This window comes from Oratosquilla oratoria, chromosome 9, assembly GCF_046742065.1.
Source record: "Oratosquilla oratoria isolate Oo_2021 chromosome 9, ASM4674206v1, whole genome shotgun sequence".
NCBI classification, from domain to species: Eukaryota; Metazoa; Arthropoda; class Malacostraca; order Stomatopoda; family Squillidae; genus Oratosquilla; species Oratosquilla oratoria.
This window is the reverse complement of record NC_134785.1, coordinates 50,720,637-50,740,647: the sequence shown is the minus strand read 5'-3', so window position 1 is coordinate 50,740,647 and position 20,011 is coordinate 50,720,637. Positions and strand designations below refer to the sequence as shown.

Sequence of the window (20,011 nt, the reverse complement as noted above, 5' to 3'; positions counted from 1 at the left end):
AAGACAACGACGTTGGTGAATCTATCACTCCTGGTATCTATCGTATATTATAAATTTAATTTCCCCGCCCGTCCAGGGGTCTAGACGTTTTTTGTTTATATTTTCCTGGTTTGTTGACGTCCTTTGTTTAGTTTTCAAGATGTCGAGTGTGAAAAATGAGTACAAATCATGTTAACTTATTTTACATAGTGGTAAACTCGTTAAAATGTGCGTGTTTGTGGGTGGATGTGCGTGTTCGTCTTCGGTGATGCACGAGGAAAAAACCTCCCCCTTAATCATGCAATAACAAGTTCGCGGGGCTATGAATGAATATGTGATAGATTTGAGATTCTACTTAAATCTGAAATATGGTGAGACAAAGTGAATACGTACTACAGTGACAAAATATTCAATTTGTGGACTCTATTGAACAAAATAAAATCATCTACTAAACAAAGCAAAATATCTACACGATGCAACTGGGGTTCATGACGACAACCGTCCGAAATGGTGCTTTGAGTACAGATAATTTTCTTTCACTTATAACGAAATCACGTTGTGATATGAGACAGAATTTGGAGAATATGCGCTGATTTTTGCAGATTTTTAGCACCGGAAACCATCTGCTGTCGCATTTTTTTTTATCGTCAAAAACTGATGTATACTCAGGCGACATTCGGCACGCACCATCCAACCACACGCTGTCCGTTTGCCTGAAAAGAACTTATATTGCAACATTTATCACTTCTTTCAGAATATTCTCCCTGGTATACCAAAAGTGATGATCTAATATTAGTTTATTCATTATTTCAAGACTATTAGATAACGAAAACTTTGTTTGCTATTTGATTTGTTACACCATAATGCCGAAACCGAAGCATTTGGAAGACATCCGAAATCGCTTAGTTGTGACAGGTTCAGTGTGATGAGGGCTTCATCATCTATGACACGTCCTTTCCTCTGAATATAATTTAAACATTTAATGAAAAACATTAATTCTAATGATTATGATATAGAAAACGGTAAGAATACGTGTATGGTGTGCATTATCATGAGATCACACATGGATATAAGAGAAAATAAAAGTCGAGGTTACATGGTATTGTGGTATTATTAAGCAAGTTTAACACTCTTACAAGTAACCATCAGCACTAAGCTCAAGCAGTTTACTGGCCCTAGGTCGCTGGCCTACAATAACTACCCAATCTTTCATCTATCCCTCAAACAACACTGACCCTACACCAAGGGACCCATACCTCTGTTTGGATAGGGAAAGGGGGGCCGGTGGGAATGTAACAGCTACCACGACATTGCTCAGTGTGCCGGGTAAGGTGCCCCCCGCTCCCCAATCTGTTGCTTGCAGGAGTTCGTTGACATCTGCTAAAGATTCAAAAGCCCAGGCCCGGATCCTGCGACGCAATATAAGGAATAAACTTGTCCGCGGGGTGAGAAGGATTAATAAAGATAGAAGATCCTTCGGTGTGAGAAGTGATCCCTCGAGAAATAAATCACACGTCGTTAGCCAGAAAAAATATATAAGCTTCATTTCTATATCTCAAGGGTCTTAGAGTCGCTCTTCCCTTTAGATTGAAACGCATTTGATAATAAATTTCCAGGCCTAATGTAATCATCATGGCTACAGTTTCATTTGAATAAATCTTTAAAAAATTGGTAATAGACAAAACGAATAAAAATGATTGAACAGATATGTGTAAATAGGTAAATAAATTGACAAATCAATGAATTAATATATTAATAAGAATAAACAAATAATAGAACAAATAGATAAGTGAACAAACTTACGAGTAAACAAATCAATCGACATAAACAAATACAAACAAGAACAACAAACGACAAACACATTCCGCCCGTGATTTAGATTTAGTCAATCAATGGACGACTTCGTTCCTTGTTCTTCAAATATATTGCAACCGTGAACGGAAACCAGACACGTTTATGTGATAAAAGAAAAGAAAAATAATACATAAAACCTAGACAGACTGGTGGAATTCGACGAGCGATGCGCGTAGCACGCACGCGCTAAAAAAAAACATATATGAAGTTAACAGTCAGTGGAACGACGCGTTTCTGCAATACAATGCAGTTTCGAAAAGCACGACACATCTTTTATTTCGTTCTATAAAAGTGACAAATCCTCGCAAAAAACTGAGTCGCTACTGAAATTCTGAATCTGAAGCGTGACTGAATCTTGTTAGTAAAGCAGAAGAAAGTCGACGTGGATATTTTGCTTTCCTGATACTTGGATCTCTCTCATTTCTTTTAGCCAGAATAAAATTTATGTACTCTGCCTCCAGTCGGTGTGAAAACGTTTAAGGAATTAGTTAAACTGTCTAACTTAGTGTTCCTCAACCTTTTTACCTTCGCGTAACCTTTAAAATAAATTGCATGTCTCAAGGAACCCCGGCGCCAAAAAAAAAAAGAAAAAAAAAAACATATACCATATCTTTCTCATATCATATTCATCGTAATAATAGGTTAGATAGGATGACGTCTATATTACATTATTACAATAACCAAGAATATGTCGTGCGTGTTTAATTATAATTCGTATATGAAATTAAATAAAAAATCAAAAGTGCATTAGCTTATCTCACTTGTTCTCGCGGAACCCTTAGGGACCTTTTGCGGAACCTTAGGGTTCCGGGGAACCCTGGTTGAGAAACGCTGGGACTCGTAACAGATTCAAACTCTGTGGATCATCTGCTTGTTCCACCGCATGTTGTGGACCACCCAATTGGTCTGGTGAGGGGTCATCCGATGTAGCCTTTTGCCATCGAGGGGGGGGGGACGTCACGTTGATGAATAGAATCTCCTGGTTCGCCTTCACAGCTCCAGACTACTTCAGGGCAGGTGGTACAAGTTCAGAAAAAAAAAAGAGAGAGAGAGAGAGAGAGAGAGAGAGAGAGGGGTAGCAAAGTGTGAAGTTAAAGGAAGCGGTTTGTAAGAGGAGGATTGAAGAGCAAATGAAGAGATTACTAGAGCAAGAAAGAGGAGAAAGAAAAAGAGGGGGAAGAGGGAGAGGAGGAGGAATATTTTTTATAGGGTTTAATGGAGGTGGAGACCGAGAGGAGGAAGAGGAGGCGAAGAAGGAAGAATAGTTTAACTTTTTTCATTGTGGGGAGGCCTAATGGAGGTGAGGTGAAGACTGAAAGGAAGAGGAGGAGGAAGAGGAGGAGGAGGAGGAGGAGGAGGAGGAGTGTGCTGAAGGAGGATTGCGTCAATGGAGAAGGATAAGACCTTCCGTGTACTATGTTGGGAGAGAGGGAGAAAGAGAGAGAGACAGAGAGAAAGATAGAGAAGGAGAAGAGAAAGATTGAGGGAGAGGGAGAGAGAATGAGAGAGAGAGATTGAGGGAGAGAGAATGAGAGAGGAAGAGAGAAAGAGAGATTGAGGGAGAGAGAAAGAGATATTGAGGGAGAGAGAAAGAGAGGGAGAGAGAAAGAGAGAGAGAGAGAGAAATCCTCAGTTTCCTCAACACAGGAAATCCCTCTAATGGACAGAGAATAGCCAGGCGTTAAAACAAAATCCTTTAAGTGGGCAACACGCTGTTATGAATTGACAAGAAACATTTTCTTTAACTAAACGAAATAGTCTGGAATCTTCGAATGAACTCCTGGTTTTGCACGAGTTCTCAGAAGTTAGAAGAAGAGGAAGGAAAACTTCAGGAGAACTTCCCTCGTTAATTGCAGTCGACAGTCGTTCCTTTATGTGGCGCTGTTGCCTCGAGTTCGTTGTGGTCTCATAGGAACTCATTTTCTTTACATTTTCATTTTCTTTCATTTTCCCCGATTCCCTCCACACACACACACACACACACACACACACGCGCGCGCGCGATGGCACTGTTGGTACAGTTCCCGGCTGGCACTACGGCGGTCCGCGTTCGAATCCAGCCCAGGGCTGAGATAACTTCAGTATCGCTTCGCTGCGAACCGTTACTCCAACTCTCGCGGGGAGCTGGGTGTGTGTGTGCGTGTAAGGTCACACAGCATTACCCATAGATCGGTCATACATGAGTTCTGAGCTCTCGTCCAGGAGGGTAGTAGCTGTCGATCACGAATCCAACACGTGATCCAAGACCATGGTGAATTGCACTCAACAAACATGGTTCCTCCCGCGTTTTCCATTTTCTGTGACCCCCTGGTTCCTGGGATTTTTTCTTATTTGAAGTTCATTCTCCCCCTCCATCCCCACCAAAAAAAGGGGGGGAGGGGGGAAGGAGTGTAAGGAAAATAACATTTAAGCAAAAGAAAAAAAAAAAAAAAAAAAAAAAAAAACGAAGAAATCAGATTGAAAGCACAGAAAGCTGATGGTCATCGACTGGAATACGAAGGGACTTAATGAACACGAAAAGTCAACGAAACGTGACCTGACCTGACCTAACCTGACCTTCTGAGGTCTTAAGCTCCCTTAGTCAATCCTTCAAAAGTCGAAGTACATTTCATAACTAATGCCGAGCTTAGCACCAGACATTTTTGCTCAGCTGAGACAAACAAAATGTCTTAAAGACTTAACTGGATTTGATAACATCAGTGAAGCGTATTTGCGTAACCCATTGTCAGAAGTAAAAAGTCTTATGGTAGCTTAGGCAAAGATAGAACCTAAGAGAAAGGGTTATATTCTCCCGTGTTTACATCCACAGATTTACTAGGCAGAGTGTCAAAGGGTCTCCGGGAGACACAAAGGAAGAACGCATCAGCCGATCCCAAAGAAGAATTCTGGGCCGAAGGTCTCAATGAGGAAGGTTTGGGACGTCGAGGATCGAAAGCCTAAAGAGAGGAATCAAGTCGACGCAAACGTAATGTCTTGATAAAAACGAAGGATTAGCAAAGTCATGTGGGTGTGGTCGATCTAAACGGAAGCTGGGACGGGAGAGGGGGGAAAAAGTGTAACGCTCCAGGTACCGTAATGAAACCAGGAGAGAGAGAGAGAGGAAGAGAGAGATAGAGAGAGAGAGGAAGAGAGCAAGAGAAAGAGAGATTCTACCGGATCTAAAAGAAGCAAAATTGATGGGAAAATGGAGATTGATCTCAAGGTCCCTGGCGATGTTGCGTGTTCCTGAATGCAAACTAATGTAAATTGATCAGACCAAACCTGTTCTGAGGAAACAGTAACGGAAGATGAAAACTGTGGAAAATCAGTTTCTTCCTTATATGAGACGAAGGTTTCCGTCAGTCGTTTGCTAAATCTTAGATTTCATTGTAACAGAGCTCAGATTAATTTTTCCTTGTCTTCTCTATTTACGCGCGGAGGGACCAGTGGACAGGGCCGCCACGTAAAAGAAGCAGTGGGGGTAAACCAGGCTCAGCTGTTTGGCCCTCCTGTAGATGAACTGTGCCTTACTGTTTTTTTGTTTTGTTTTTTCCAGGCAGTGGGTGTAAGACAGGGATGGCCCCTCATCCACAAGGGATAAAAAAAAAAAAAAAAAAAAAAAAGCTGAGGGTCGTGTGCTTTGGCTAGCTATCTATCTCCCTTATAAGGAAGAGGAGACCGTTTGGTATATGTATGAAGAGCTATAAAAAAAATCCTGTGGTATTTATATTCAGATGTTATCTTAATCATGGAGATCCCTTGACATACATATATATATGTATATATATATATATATATATATATATGTATATATATATATATTAATTAGTTAGTTATTGTTGTCCATCGATACGATGACGACGTCACTCCGTGCGTGAATCGGTGAAGTTTTTTTTTTTTTTTTTTTATTATTATTATTATTATTATTATTATGTATTTACATGGGATCTTTGGTGGCTCCTGAGGCCAGCCATAGAGGCACAACTCCTTCCACATTGGTCACACATTGGTCACACATATATATATATATATATTTATATATATATATATATAATTTTATATTTTTTTTTTTTTTTTTTTTTTTTTTTTAGTGCTGGTTGCTTTAACCCTGAACAGGGAACGTCCAAATTTATGATTTTACATGGAAGCTGTACCACTTCTGGCACGCCCACTTTACTTTATAACTTGGAGCACTTCTTCCCATAAACCTTTGGTTTTTATTGTTTCTAAAAGTGGGCGTGCCAGAAGTGGTACAACTTCCATGCAAAATCATAAATTTGGACGTTCCCTGTTCAGGGTTAAGAGGACATTTTCTTGGATCTGTTCGCAGTTGCTGTGGTCTGCTGTGTAAGAGAGGTCCCGCAGTGCAGTCCTTGGGTTGATGTGAAACGGGCCTTCTGTGCAACACGTGCAACACGCCTTGCAACAAACCTCCTCCACGACTTTCTGGAATTTCCCCTCGGCCGAAGCAAACCGCTCTGAGGCAGACATAAGAAGATTACCTGCGGCCGAAGCCGTCACCTTTGCCCTATATATATGCGATTTAGGGACTTTTTGCGGGGCAGGAACACTCACAGTCACTGCTGGAAATTGGAGAGAATTGAGACTCGAACCCACGATTAAGCAATTGCTAGACCATCCCGCTTCCGATGACGTCATAAATCCACCAAAGACAAACAGGAAACATAAGAATGAAGGAGACTGCAAGAGACCATAAGGCCTACACTAGGTAGTTCAATGTCCATCACCACCTGTCATCCCCATCCATAAAGTTGTCTAACCGTTTCTTAAAACAACCGATTGTTTCAGCGCAATAGACATTGATATTAAGTCAAAAAGTCACATCGTTTTTTGGGGGAAAATCTACAACCTTGAGGTCCTCTGGTGATTCCCTCTCAGCTGAATAAAATCGCCTGACGACGGACACAGATAACGTGCAAGTCTGGTGTAAGAGGCAAAGGGTTAATATCTCGCCTAAGAGCTTCGAAGATGTCTATTCTCTGTTGGATAGAAGCGTTGGTGAACTCTTGTCCAAGAGTCTGAACAGAGTGATGCTTGTGCGACAAAAAAAAAAAAAAAAAAAAAAAAAAAAAAAAAAAAAAAAAAGTATATATATATATACACACACACACATATATATATATATATAAAAATATATATGTATATATATCAACCACATTGCACTTTAACTCTAAGGCATCTAGGCGCATGCAGAAATTGAAATGTGGTACGCCCGAGGACTCGAACTCATGTGGCGAGAACATTACCAGTGCCGAGTGAGTAGACCAATACACCATCTCTCTTGATGGTGTATTGGTCTAGTCACTCGGCACTGGTAATGTTGTTCTCGCCGCATGAGTTCGAGTCCTCGGACGTCCTACATTTCAATTTCTGCATGCACCTAGATGGCTTAGAATTAAAGTGTGTGGTTGATAAAAATGTATCCCTAATCACTGGGACCCATTCAGTGTTGTACACACACACACACACACACACACACACACACACACACACACACATATATATATATATATATATATATATATATATATATATATATATATATATATATATATATATTCAACTTTTCCCCTACTTCGGCCACGGGTTAAGAGAATGTGAACACACAAGATGATTCCTCTGTATCTCAATCTATCAACATGACCCCAGTCTTTAAAACATGACAAACACAAACATGAGAAATACGTGGCTTTTCTCATCTCTAGTTTTATTCTTATTAATTCTCACTTCCAAGTGGATTCACGTGTGTGTGATTCACCACGGTCTTGGATCACGGGTTGGACTCGTGATTGATATCTACTACCCTCCCGGATGAGAGCTCAGAGGTCATATATGACTGATCTATGGGTAATGTTGTGACCTTACACACACACAAACACACACACACACACACACACACAAACTCCCCGCCCACGAGAATTGGAGTAACGGATCAAAGCGTAGCGATATTTAATCTATTTCATCCGAGGGCGGGTTTCGAACTCGGACCGCTGGAGTATGGGTTGCGAACGCTACTACTGCACTTGGAGTGCATTGACAACATCGATACCGAGGACCCGGTGTTCGCACGGAACGTAAACTTGCACCTCGGAGTTCGTACATCCACCCTACCAACCGACCAGAACAGAGAGGCCAATAGACGAAGAAGAGAGAACGTTAGTCGAAGCAGCAACGGAATTCAAATAAAATATACATATACATATTGACAACTGGTAAATATACCACTTCAATGTCTTCGGTCAAGCGTGAATTATTTGCATTAGCGGTGCTGTTCTGCAAGAAGGCGTTTGAATTCCGCCGTTGTGCGCATGTTTACTGCGCAAGCAAGGTCATGAGTGCGGAGGGGAGGACGGGGTGGGTACAGAGAGAAAGGTGAGGCGGGCGGGGGAAAACGATTGCATGCGATCGAGGTAGGTAATGTAAGACATCAATTCAGATACAAATGGACAGTATATTTGTCTCTTAACTGTAATAATGAGCATATGCCCATTATTGAATTCCACGGTATTGACATAAATAAGAACACTCAAACACTCATTAATGCCTATGATCTTATGGTCTTTTAAAAATATATCATTATCACCGACAATGCATCAACGATTTTGTTCTCGTTAGTGATGGAGTTGTGATATGCTGGAAAAATAAATAACTAGTTATTTAAAGTATGCGTGTGTTTGGAAAAGCCATCAGATAGAGAATCATGGTGTTGTAATATATATATATATATATATATATATATATATATATATATATATATATATATATATCGAACAGGTTTTATAAGAAAGATCAGACAAAGAGCAGCTCACATACACAGTAGCAGGACCCACTGCTATATGGCACGTCCCTGAAGGCGAACAGGGAAATTCCTCATAGATATATGGGGTTCTGTCATAATGGCGGCATGGACCATGGGCACACTATAGGCTTCACCGAATATAATGAAAAAAAAATGACACCAGAGAAATATCTCACAGGGAATTAATTGGCAGAGAGAGAGAGAGAGAGAGAAAGCGTTCCTGTTGGATCATCGTCTCCTAAAGGTCCAACCGCATTGCCCTGTGTGCTTCCGGGCAGTGTGCCACCGAACATGAGTAAGCACTGCCCATGCAGATCCAAGTCTTGGACATTAAACAACATGAAGAAAATGAAGACCTATACTTACAACGTAAGAATACTCGGAAGACCACAGCCTGGAGAGTTTAATGGATGAACTAGACAACATCAAGTGGGACATCGTAGGACTGAGCGAAGTCCGAAGAGCGGAAGAAAAGCTGATACAATTACAAGATGGTCACTACCTGTTCTACCATAGAGGTAAGGACAAAAGATCTAGTGGAATAGGATTCTTGATAGACCGAGAGGTTGCTGGTAACGTAGTCAAGTTCAGTAGTTTATTAGACAGGGTAGCTTGGATTGTGATTAAGCTATGTAAAAGGTACACTCTAAAAATAGTTTATGCACCAACTTCACAGAGTTCACACAATGAAATTGAGTCCTTCTATGATGATTTAAGTCAGGTAATGGATCAAGAAAAATGTAGGTACACGGTGGTAATAGGCGACTTTAATGCTAAAGTGGGAAAGAAGATGGGAGATGAGTTGTGTATTGGGAAGTTTGGAGTAGGTGAATGAAATAACAGAGGCTAGATCTTAGTCAATTTTGCAGAGAACCAAAACATGAGGATAATGAACACTTCCAAAAGCGTGTAGGTCGTAAATGGACCTGGAGAAGTCCAAACAGAACAACGAAGGACGAAGTACCTTTCATATTAAATGAGAACAAGAGCGTTAGCAATGTTACGGTTATAAATAAAGTCAACATTTGTAGTGACCATAGGTTGCACAGCTTAATTAAATTTCATAGCCAAGAGAAATAAACTAGTTTTAAAAAAGAAAATAAGCCTTACAAAGGTTAAGGATAACAATAAGAAAATTCAGTTACAAATCAAAAATAGATTCGAAGCTCTAAGAACTAACGAGGACACCGTCGAAGATATGAATTCGAATGAATATCATTAGGAAATTGGCAGAGAAAGTAGGAAGTACAAAAATATTAGAACAAATACTCCAAAGCTACAAATGACCTAATTAAAGGAAGAAGAACCATGCATATTAAAAGCAGGAGAGACGAAATAGAAAGAGTAGAGCTAGACAAGCTTATCAACATTAGGCAGAGCTTAGAGAAAAGAAAGAGAAAAAGGGATGAAACAAAGGAAACTATTCGGAAAGGTAAAAGTATTAAGGGGTCCGAGCGCAGATATGCTTAAAGAAGACAGCAAATGATATGTTTGAAAGATAGAAATGGAGAGTTCATTAAATGCAGAGACAGAATGGTAAAGAGTAAAATTCTACCAAGAGCTTTGCTCGTGGAAGACCGTAGTTGAGTCAGTAAATTCATCTGTAGACGTTAGTAGCGTACCAAAGATTACAAAGTAGAATTTACTCTAAAAATATGAAACGGGGAAAAACACCGCTCTCGAGAATAACTTCAGCAGTCCGAGTTCGACTCTCGCCCAGGGCTGAAAATTTCAGCATCGCTGCACTGTAATCCGGCACTCCAACACTGGTGGGCAAGTTGTGTATTTGCGTGCGTATTTGTGTGTCTGTGTATGTGTAATTCACCATGGTCTTGGATCACGTGTTGGACTCGTGATCGACAGCTACTACCCTCCCGGATGAGAGCTCAAAGCTTATGTAATGGGTAATACTGTGACCTGACACACACTCAACTCCCCACCCACGATAGTTGGAGTAACGGCTCGAAGCGCAGCGATACTGAATATATATATCATTTGGATACAGAAAATTTTTGTTTTCTTTCACAGGCTTTAACAACAAAATAGCACTGCAGCAGATATTCGTGACAAGTCAAGAAATTAATTCATGAAATATGTACGAGCTCTTTGATTCTCAATGCTATCGCTTGGTCGATCGCTCTGAACTTTCCCGCCAAATTCAATGATGGTAGCGTAAGCCGTTTTATTTGCGTTAGCAGGAAAATATGTTGCAAGCTAATAAGAAAATAGATAAGTAGGCTAATCTTGAAATCAGTGATAAAATATAGACGATAAACAATATACTAAAATATCAAATATACATCTAGCTAAAAATAAATAAGTGAGGAACAAATGCACGATAAAAAAAAGTCAAATCGAACGCGAATCAAAGATGGTGAGATAAAACGGTTTCGTTGCATTTAGAACACATAGTCTTGTAAATCAATACAAAAATGCTACAATAAGAAGCATATAGAGAAAATAAAAATATTGACACGTATATAAACACATACGAATGTGAAGAGACGAGGAGAAAGGGAGGAGAGAATACAATGGAAGAGCATAGGCGACTTGTTTTACAGCAAATGCTGTTGATATTGATTAATCTTCTTGATGTTCACATGTTGCACGGGTATTCTATCACTATGTTTTACTTTTGTTGAAGCAATGACACATTTTAGTTTGATTAACGTTAGAATTTTTTTTATTATGCTCGGGGAAGGATCATTTGCTAATAAGGTATACGAATTAACCCTTACCTATTTTCTTTAATCTTAATATAATTTTTTTGCACAGGTATCCAAATTTACCCTTTACTGTACAACGTTAATAAAACCTCGCCCCAACATAGTCAGATTTTCGTGAAAGAAATTACTTACATCATATATCTCTGTAAAGATTTCATGGTGACGGGAGTTAGTCCACGACTGTTTCAGTTTTCCATACGACACTTCAGATTTCCATTCTTCTGTTTTTCAATGTCTCATTAATTTGGCGATGTGCATTTTCTTAACAAGTTTCTCAACATTCCGGGTATAATACTTCGCCGAGATTAACTTAGGTAATAGTTTCTTGAGTTCTGCATATCATATTTTTTAGAAGGTCGTGAAGTAGAACTTTAGAAATGCTTGCAGGAAACTATCATGCACAATTCTATTTCAATAAAGCCATCAACTTAACTTCTTCTACCTTTATCTTCTAAAACATGCCATCATTATAGATAATCACTTTAAAATGTAGTTTTTTCTCTAAATAGATGCTCAGCTCATGCATAATGTTTTTTTTTTCAGTCTTGCAAATTTTACTCACGATGTAGTCTTGAACGCCATATGACGGGATAATGCAGGAAACTGAAAAGAAAGAAAAAATAATTATATTAACTTTGAGATCACCTCAATTTAACGTTTCCTTTTTCTGGTTTTAGCAGTCCAGAACTCGACACGTATCTGATTACAAATACTATATTCGTTGCATTACAATTTAGCGTACAGAGAAGTGATAACACGGTTAGCAAAGAGAATAAATAATGAGTAAAAAGATCATACATATGATAACATACAAAAATCGACTAACATTCTAATAAATGATAGTAGTAATAATAGTAAAAACTGAAGCTCGCGTGCATCTGCTAGAAAAAAAAATGCAAACTCAGACAACATATGTCGCTTCAGCAGCAATGAGACGCGTTTATTCACCAGCTTGGGTAGTCGGAGCATATATTTGCTGTGTAAATGCTCATGTTCTCTACCAGGCGTGTATCTTTGCACGCGTGTACGTGCGTGTGGATGTATGTAGGTACATATGTGTACATGTACAAATGGGATATGTATATGTGAATATGTATATGCACATATATATATATATATATATATGTGTGTGTGTGTGTGTGTGTGTGTGTGTGTGTGCTTATATACATGTATATATCTATATATTTATGTTTTTGTATATGTACAGTATATGTATATATCTATGTTCATGTATATACATATCAGCATGAATGTGTATAATGTATAATCTGTATGTGTGTACGCAAACTGCACATACACATACATGCGTGTGCGTGCGTTTGTTCAGATGCAAGTCTTCGCCTTTTCAATCCACACTTGAACACTCACCATATCTGCTTCGTCAGCAGTCAGCATTTCACAGAAATCCATTTTTTTTTTCTTTTTTTACTAATATTGTGGAGTTGCTAACTGTATTTTCTCTTTTACTGATCTGAGGCCTGACTGTGAGCCCGTCTGGGTGTATTGAAGAGTGGAAGAGTGGAACAATTAAGACTCAATTTTGTATGGAAAAGTAATTAATAACGTAAATTTTGAGAATGATTGTGAAAAATAGGACTGTTGAAAAGTAAATATCAATGAGAATTACGTGTGACAATTTAGTGGCGTGGTTTTACGTGGATGTTAAATTACTGGAGTTGTCTGGAGGGGTTTCGAAAATGCGGCGAGTAATACGTTTCATATTTGTTGACTTGTTTTGATATTTAACATATTTTATATATATATATATATATATATATATATATATATATATATATGTATATATATATATATATATATATATATATATATATATATATATATATATATATATATATATATATATAATTTATTTATTCCAACTATCTTTACCAATGCTGGAAGTGATTACCAAATGTTACAACTTGTGTACGAGTCGGACATACTCATAAAGCTAAGAGATCCGGTGAGCAATATAGGGGAGTTATTGAGAAAAGCTACACGGTCCGGAAAGGCAACTCCATTGAAGATGTTAGTTTCAAACAACTTCCACCCGTAACGCTTACAATATCCTTAGCGTCTACTTCCAGTGCGTGTCGGCTACGACAAAGCGTACGAAACCACAGGCAGTTGCAAGGCGTCGTCTCATTTGACACTCTCTCCGTCTCCGTTTAGACTCTTCAAATATTCTTTTTCGTCTTCTTGGTACGTTTTTTTTCATGAGCTCTTGTTTGCGTTCGTTCGTGGACCTGTTCGCTCTACCTTGAAAAAAAAAATCCAGAATGTGTCTCATGCATTGTTCGTTATTATTCTCTTCTCGTTTTCTTTTACCTTTCCCGCGCTCAGCGAAAATATTTCACTTTACGTCTCTTTCAGTTTTCGAACGCAGTTCTTCCCTGTGACGCCTCTTTCAATCGATCCACTTGGTGATGCTAATTCTTCCTCTTTTCTCGTTTCTTGAGGTCAAGAGTTTCTTGAATGAAGCACTCTTCGCAAATCCTCGTCTATCAGTTCAACCATCACACTTCTATTCAACTCCCCACTCCTCTGTCGCCGCTCTGAAATCAGACTGATTTAGGCGGTGGGGACCTGGTACCTCTCAGACATAAGAGTGAGAATGACAGTCTACATCTCATCCACGATACAATGCTCCTTTTTGGTTGTTTCTTTTCTACCATCACCTCTGCCAGACGAGCGTAGAATGTCTTTGCCCTAGGACCAATCTCACCTGAACTTGTAAAAGGTTATCGGAGTAAATGAGCCCTGGTCCACATTCTGTATTCGCTCCTCGTACATCCATATTTTCTCATTCTCGTTCCGGGAGTGGGACGCCTCAATAGTTAGGTTATTGTAACTACTATTGCTATTACAACTACTAATGATAACAATGATAATAATAATAATAATTATGATGATGATGATGATAACAATAATCATATCAATAATAATAATAATAATAATAATAGTATATAGTATTAATAATAATATGAAAAATGATCAAGCACACTATTTTCATACACCTCTTCTTTCACATGGACACCAAGATTCATTAACATTCACCGTAAGCTAAAAAAAACAGACAAATTATAATATCAATATTAAGTGAATATATAGAGGAATGAACAGAGAAAGGAAACAAGCAAAATCGCAATTCTAGGAACGTTATCTTGACAACATACGGGTCCTGACTTCAAGACGCACAAACACACCCGCATTCGATTACGAGCAACACACATTCCCTTGCAACAATTTTTGCAGCATTGGCTCCTAATGGCGTTCCATAAGATATTTTCAGTAGGCCTATTAATTTTTTATTTATTTTCACGTTTGTATTCTACTGGAATAAAAAACAATGTAGCCCAGTTACTAGCGTTATAGTTGCTTTCAACCATGCGAACTCAAACTATTTATTGAACGCATCCCATTTGAAAACAGGATTCGAAAAGGAATGAAAAAGGTTGTGAACTGCTGATCTACGGGGACAGTGCATTTTACAATATCCCAGGCGTATCGTTATAGAGGAAAATGTGTATTTATGCATATTTATAAAGGTGTAAACAATAACAGTAATTCAATAATCACACTAAAAAATAAATGATTTTTTTTCTTTGAACGTCTACTAGGATCGTAGTGTGTGAGTAACTTTCAGTTCAGATCCTCGGTGAAGCCCCAATGAATAGATGCTGGTGTTCCGTGCGTATTTACTAATTATCTTTGTACCCTACCACGCTAGCCTGGTGTTTTATTCAGACAGACCATAAAAAACAAAGAAAAACAAACACCTTATTTCCACGTGAAGAGCGATGGATTTGCAGTTTGCTTGCAAATAGGACAGAGAGACTAGGCCTCAGATAAACTTCCAGCTTTTGCGTCCCGCAGCCCTCAGTACTAATCATTTTCCTGGCCTATATCAATAACATCGTAGGCAACATGGAACCAACAGCCACCCTATTTGCAAGCCAACGCCAAAACCTACAAGACAACAACTGACACTGAGGACAATACTGAAGTTCTTAAGAGAAATACGAAGATGTCTGGCGCAGGAAACTGCCATTGATATTGTGTCAACAAATCCAAGATGGTGTACACTGAACACCACAATCAACAGCCCTTTTCAACAAATTAATGTTTATATGTATGTATATATGTGCATCTTCAACATGCAAATGTAATGTGTAATATTTTGTTTAATAAATTGTTAAATTGAAATTTAACTGAAACCTTTTCAAACGTCATCTCTGGGGATGGCCTTTGCGATCATGGCGTCGCCTGACTTGAGCCCCTCAGAACACAAAGCCATGATTGCTGTAACAGCCACGAGTAGACTGGGAATAATTAGAAGTGATGTCTGAACACTTAGCCAAGAAATCCTAGCGTGTTTTTTATTTGGTACTGTTACCCCCAAATCCTGCGCATTCCTGGTTATCGGACCTAGCTAACGACATAAAGTTCTTGAAGGGAAAACTACAACATAGAACCACAAAGCTGGTCCCTACTTCGGAAGGGTCACCCTTTAAATAAGGACAGTAGCAAAGGCAGACTATTAGTGTCTGGAGCAGTTTCTCAATCAGGGTTCCCTAAAAGGTCCCTAAGGGTTCCGCGAGAACAAGTGAGATAAGCTAATGCACTTTTGATTTTTGATTTAATTTCATAAACGTAATATAATTAACCACGCACGACATATTCTTGGTTATTGTAATAATGTAATATAGACATCATCCTATCTAACCTATTATTACGATGAAAATAAAATGAGAGAAAGCTATGGTATATGTTTTTTTTTTTTTTTTTTTGCGCAGGGGTTCCTTGAGACATGCAATTTATTTCAAGGGTTACGCATGGGTAAAAAGGTTGAGAAACACTGATCTGGAGGGATGAGAAGGAACGTGACAAAACCTACGAACCAGTGAGTGGTTGCGAGTAGTATGTCCTCATGCCAGAGCTTCCTCCGGAGCCCTTAGTGAAGCTCTCCTATTCAGGCCGCTGGAGGACCCCAGTCACAGGGAATTGGTTCACAATCCGGATAGAAGACAATTAAAAAAAGCCCTTCGAGATAATGTAACGTTATAAGTTACGTGAATACGACAAACAGGTCAGCCACGAAGTCTTGGGGACCACGCAAGACACTATATTTAATCACCATTATTCCCTCGTAGATAAACAGTCTATCTCAGGTTGATTGTGGTTGGGGCAAAAGGGAACAAAAAGACGCCCACATTGAGGAGATGGGGTCTCCATAGTGAACTAACATATGACTAACAACCAAAATACATGCGCACACACAAATACAAAATTAAAAACAGTCACTGTCTATTCTGAACAGGACTACGTGTGTATTTACCTAATTGTAATGTACAGAAAAGGAACAAAGCACGTTGGCGTGGTGTCCCTTAGAGGGGGTTCACACGATCTAACGGCTCGTCGAACGCGGTTCGACAGACAAATGTTTAAAGTGATGTGTGAACAACGTGTTCGACAACCAAATACCCCGTTCACACATTACTTTAAACACGTGTCTGTCGAACCGTGTAAACCCCCTCTTACTCTCAAATTTACCATAGTTCCAACTTGGCCTATATCTTTATTTTCCAATAATCATACTTTGATTTTAATTCACTTGTTGTTCAATATCAACGTCCAAACTATTCCAGGTATTTATGCATCTGTATAGAAAACGGTACTACTTCACATCATCCAGACATTTATTCATACTCAATTTGTTCTCATAACCTCTTAAAGCCCTCCTAAGAAATCTCTCCTGCCTGTGTGAGCTATCACCTTTAGTGACCTGAATACTGCCACAATATCACCTCTTTCTCTTCGATCTTTCAAAGTTGGCAGACCCAATGTTCAGTTTTTCCTAACATGGTCTATTTACCAGACTTAGAACCAATTTCGTTGCTGCCGTCTGTATCATTTCGAACATGCAGTGAGAGGACATGTATTCTAGTCTCATGAAGCAATCTGTAGATCTCTTTCACAATCTTGCTGATACGTCTATCCGGTAACATGACGTCAATTACCAACACTCCCAAAGCTTTCTCCTTGCTATAATAGATGCGCTTCCAAAGGAATACTTCAGAGGTCTTTTACAGTCTTTGTCCGTTTCCAATACTATGCAATTTTGTGCTGAAATTCATTTTCATTCTTATATCCATGCAAATATGCTGCCTAGATCTTTTTCAAACACCTGAGTCCTCTTCGTTTGTGTGTGTGTGTGCGCGTGTGTGTAAAACCATCATTACCCATAGATCAGGCCATAGGAACGATGGATTTCTAACCTGGGAGTGATAGCTGTCGATCACGAGTCCAGCCTATGGTCCAGTACCACAGTGAATCGCATACACACGCGCGCGCACGTACACACGCATGCACATACACACACACAAACATCGCTTTGGTGCTGCATCGTCTGAGGGGAAAGAGCAAGTTGGCACTTGGAAGGAGCGCCGGAATACCGACTGACCTGCTCTGCAGCTGCTGATTTTCACGGGGACAGCTGCCCGAGGGGAGGAGAACCAGCTGACGGTAAGATGACAGCTCGCCGAGGGCGGCAATGGGGTTAGGAATCGTGGGAAGGAAAAGCCAGCCAATGTCGATCGACGCGCTTATCACACCCTCCCACACTGAAATCCAGCCGGGCACTGGCCGTTTCTCGCCCTCTCGGTTCCATCCAGCACCTCGCCCCTTCCTCGCTCTTCTCTCTCTTCGCACCCACCGCTCTCTTTCTTTCCCTCGCTCGCTCTCTTTCCCGTGCAAGTGCGGGAGTGGAAAAAATACTCTTAACTTGTTTGCACATGAATATAGCCTTTGTGTGATCGTGTGCTTGTGTGTGTGCGTGTGTACGTGTGTGTGCGTTCGTGTTCATAATTGTGTGTGCGTGCTTGCGTCGAGCAATGACACATGCTTCTGCTATATTTAGGTTTTGATTATCTTCATCGCTGGGGGTAATGAATCCGTAAGAAGTTTAGGATCGCGCGCGCATGCGCTCATAGGCTAACGGATGTGCTTCCTTCCCATTTTACTACCGAAAGTCTCACGTAACCGAATAAAATAACCTGGCAGTACACACACACACACACACACACACACACACACACACACACACACACACACACAAGCACACACACAGATATGCGTGCTAATTTGTATACAAAATGTAGATAATTGCACAAATAATTCAAAATTTTATTATCATATCAACACACCACGTGCCGGTAGAGTTGGCACACCTGCTTCTCTACCGAGGTTTCCTAACCTGCCTTACTCCGTCCCATAGTCCTCACTCAATCGACCTATCGCAAGTCATCCACATCTTTTCAGTTCTAACGCTGAACCATGCGCATTCCATTATTTCTTGTTCGTTGTTTCTTATTATTTCACTGAATATCTAAGCGATACTTTTAGGACTCTGTACACACCGAAAAAGATATTGAGGATTCGTTGGTGTAGTGTGGACCAATAAACAAACTCACTTTTGCAGTTACGACAGGACTTAATTTGGCGACAAGGATTTGAGTCGACGTTTTGTTCTTTGTTAGTATGTGGCGTTGCTTTTAATCCTGCTAATTACCTTGGCACTACGAGTACATAGGGCAAAGGTGATATAGATTCAGTCGGAGATAAATATATATTACTGTCATCTTCTCACTCTTTTTCTGAAGAGAAAATGCATTCTAAGTTTTGTGAAAGATGTATATAGGTGAATCAATCCACACGCACCCACACCCACACCCACACACACACACACACACACACACACACACACACACACACACACACACACACACACACACACACACACACACACACATCCATAACCACCCACACGCACCCACATACACACACAAATGGAATGAATTAGACAAGGCAACAGTGTGTGCTAACACTATTCAAGAATCTAATAACAAACTTGATGCTGAAAAATAAAGACGGGTTACTACGAGCATTGCTCCCTTCCCGTATAATACTAGGTACACACGCATATATATATATATATATATATATATATATATATATATATATATATATATATATATACATATATATATATATATATATATATACATATATATATATATATATATATATATATATATATATATATATATATATGCACACGCACGCACATATACACACAGGCGGGTAACTGAGACGCACGCATCATCATTAAACCTTGATTCACTGACAAACGACCCAGTTCTTGTCCAGTGTTGTATTTCAATCTTTGCACACAATCTTGATAAAGGCAAACTGTTTGACTCTGTGAACACCAGGTATCTCCTTCAGCTGGATAAAATCTTTTGTCAGGAGCCTAAGTGAAATTACTAATAGGCTTTGTCAGTTTAATGTTTATTTTGATTTTACAAAAGGGAGAGCGACTGGAGGAAGTGGATAGTTTTAGATAGCTGGGTGCACATGCGGCAGGAAAAGGTGGAGTGAAGGTGGAGGTAGAATGTAGATTGAGAGAAGCGAGTAAATGCCTTGGTGGATTAAAAAGTGTAATGAGGAATAGACATTTGGGAATGGATGCTAAGAGGAGACTGTATGAAGGAGTGATTGTGCCAACAGCACTGTATGGGGCAGAAACATGGAACATAAGAGAGGGAGGGAGAAGGAATTTGAATGTGTTTGAGATGAGGTGTCTGAGAAGCAT

At 39.5% G+C, this 20,011-nt stretch overlaps 1 protein-coding gene across 3 annotated transcripts in view; it reads right to left on the bottom strand.

The window, feature by feature from the left end:
- The window catches only part of LOC143028394 (carbohydrate sulfotransferase 14-like), a 55,939-nt gene extending 37,924 nt beyond the window's left edge, over positions 1 to 18,015 (bottom strand). For 2 of the 3 annotated variants that reach the window (XM_076190399.1, XM_076190400.1), the window contains exons 1-2: positions 17,822 to 18,015; positions 11,491 to 11,961 (exon numbers count right to left, since the gene is read on the bottom strand). In XM_076190399.1, the coding sequence (XP_076046514.1) occupies positions 11,491 to 11,516 (26 nt within the window). In that variant the 5' untranslated portion in view covers positions 11,517 to 11,961; positions 17,822 to 18,015. The remainder of the gene's footprint in view (positions 1 to 11,490; positions 11,962 to 17,821) is intronic. The other variant, XM_076190401.1, reaches the window with a different exon arrangement.
- Positions 18,016 to 20,011: the final 1,996 nt, after the last annotated feature.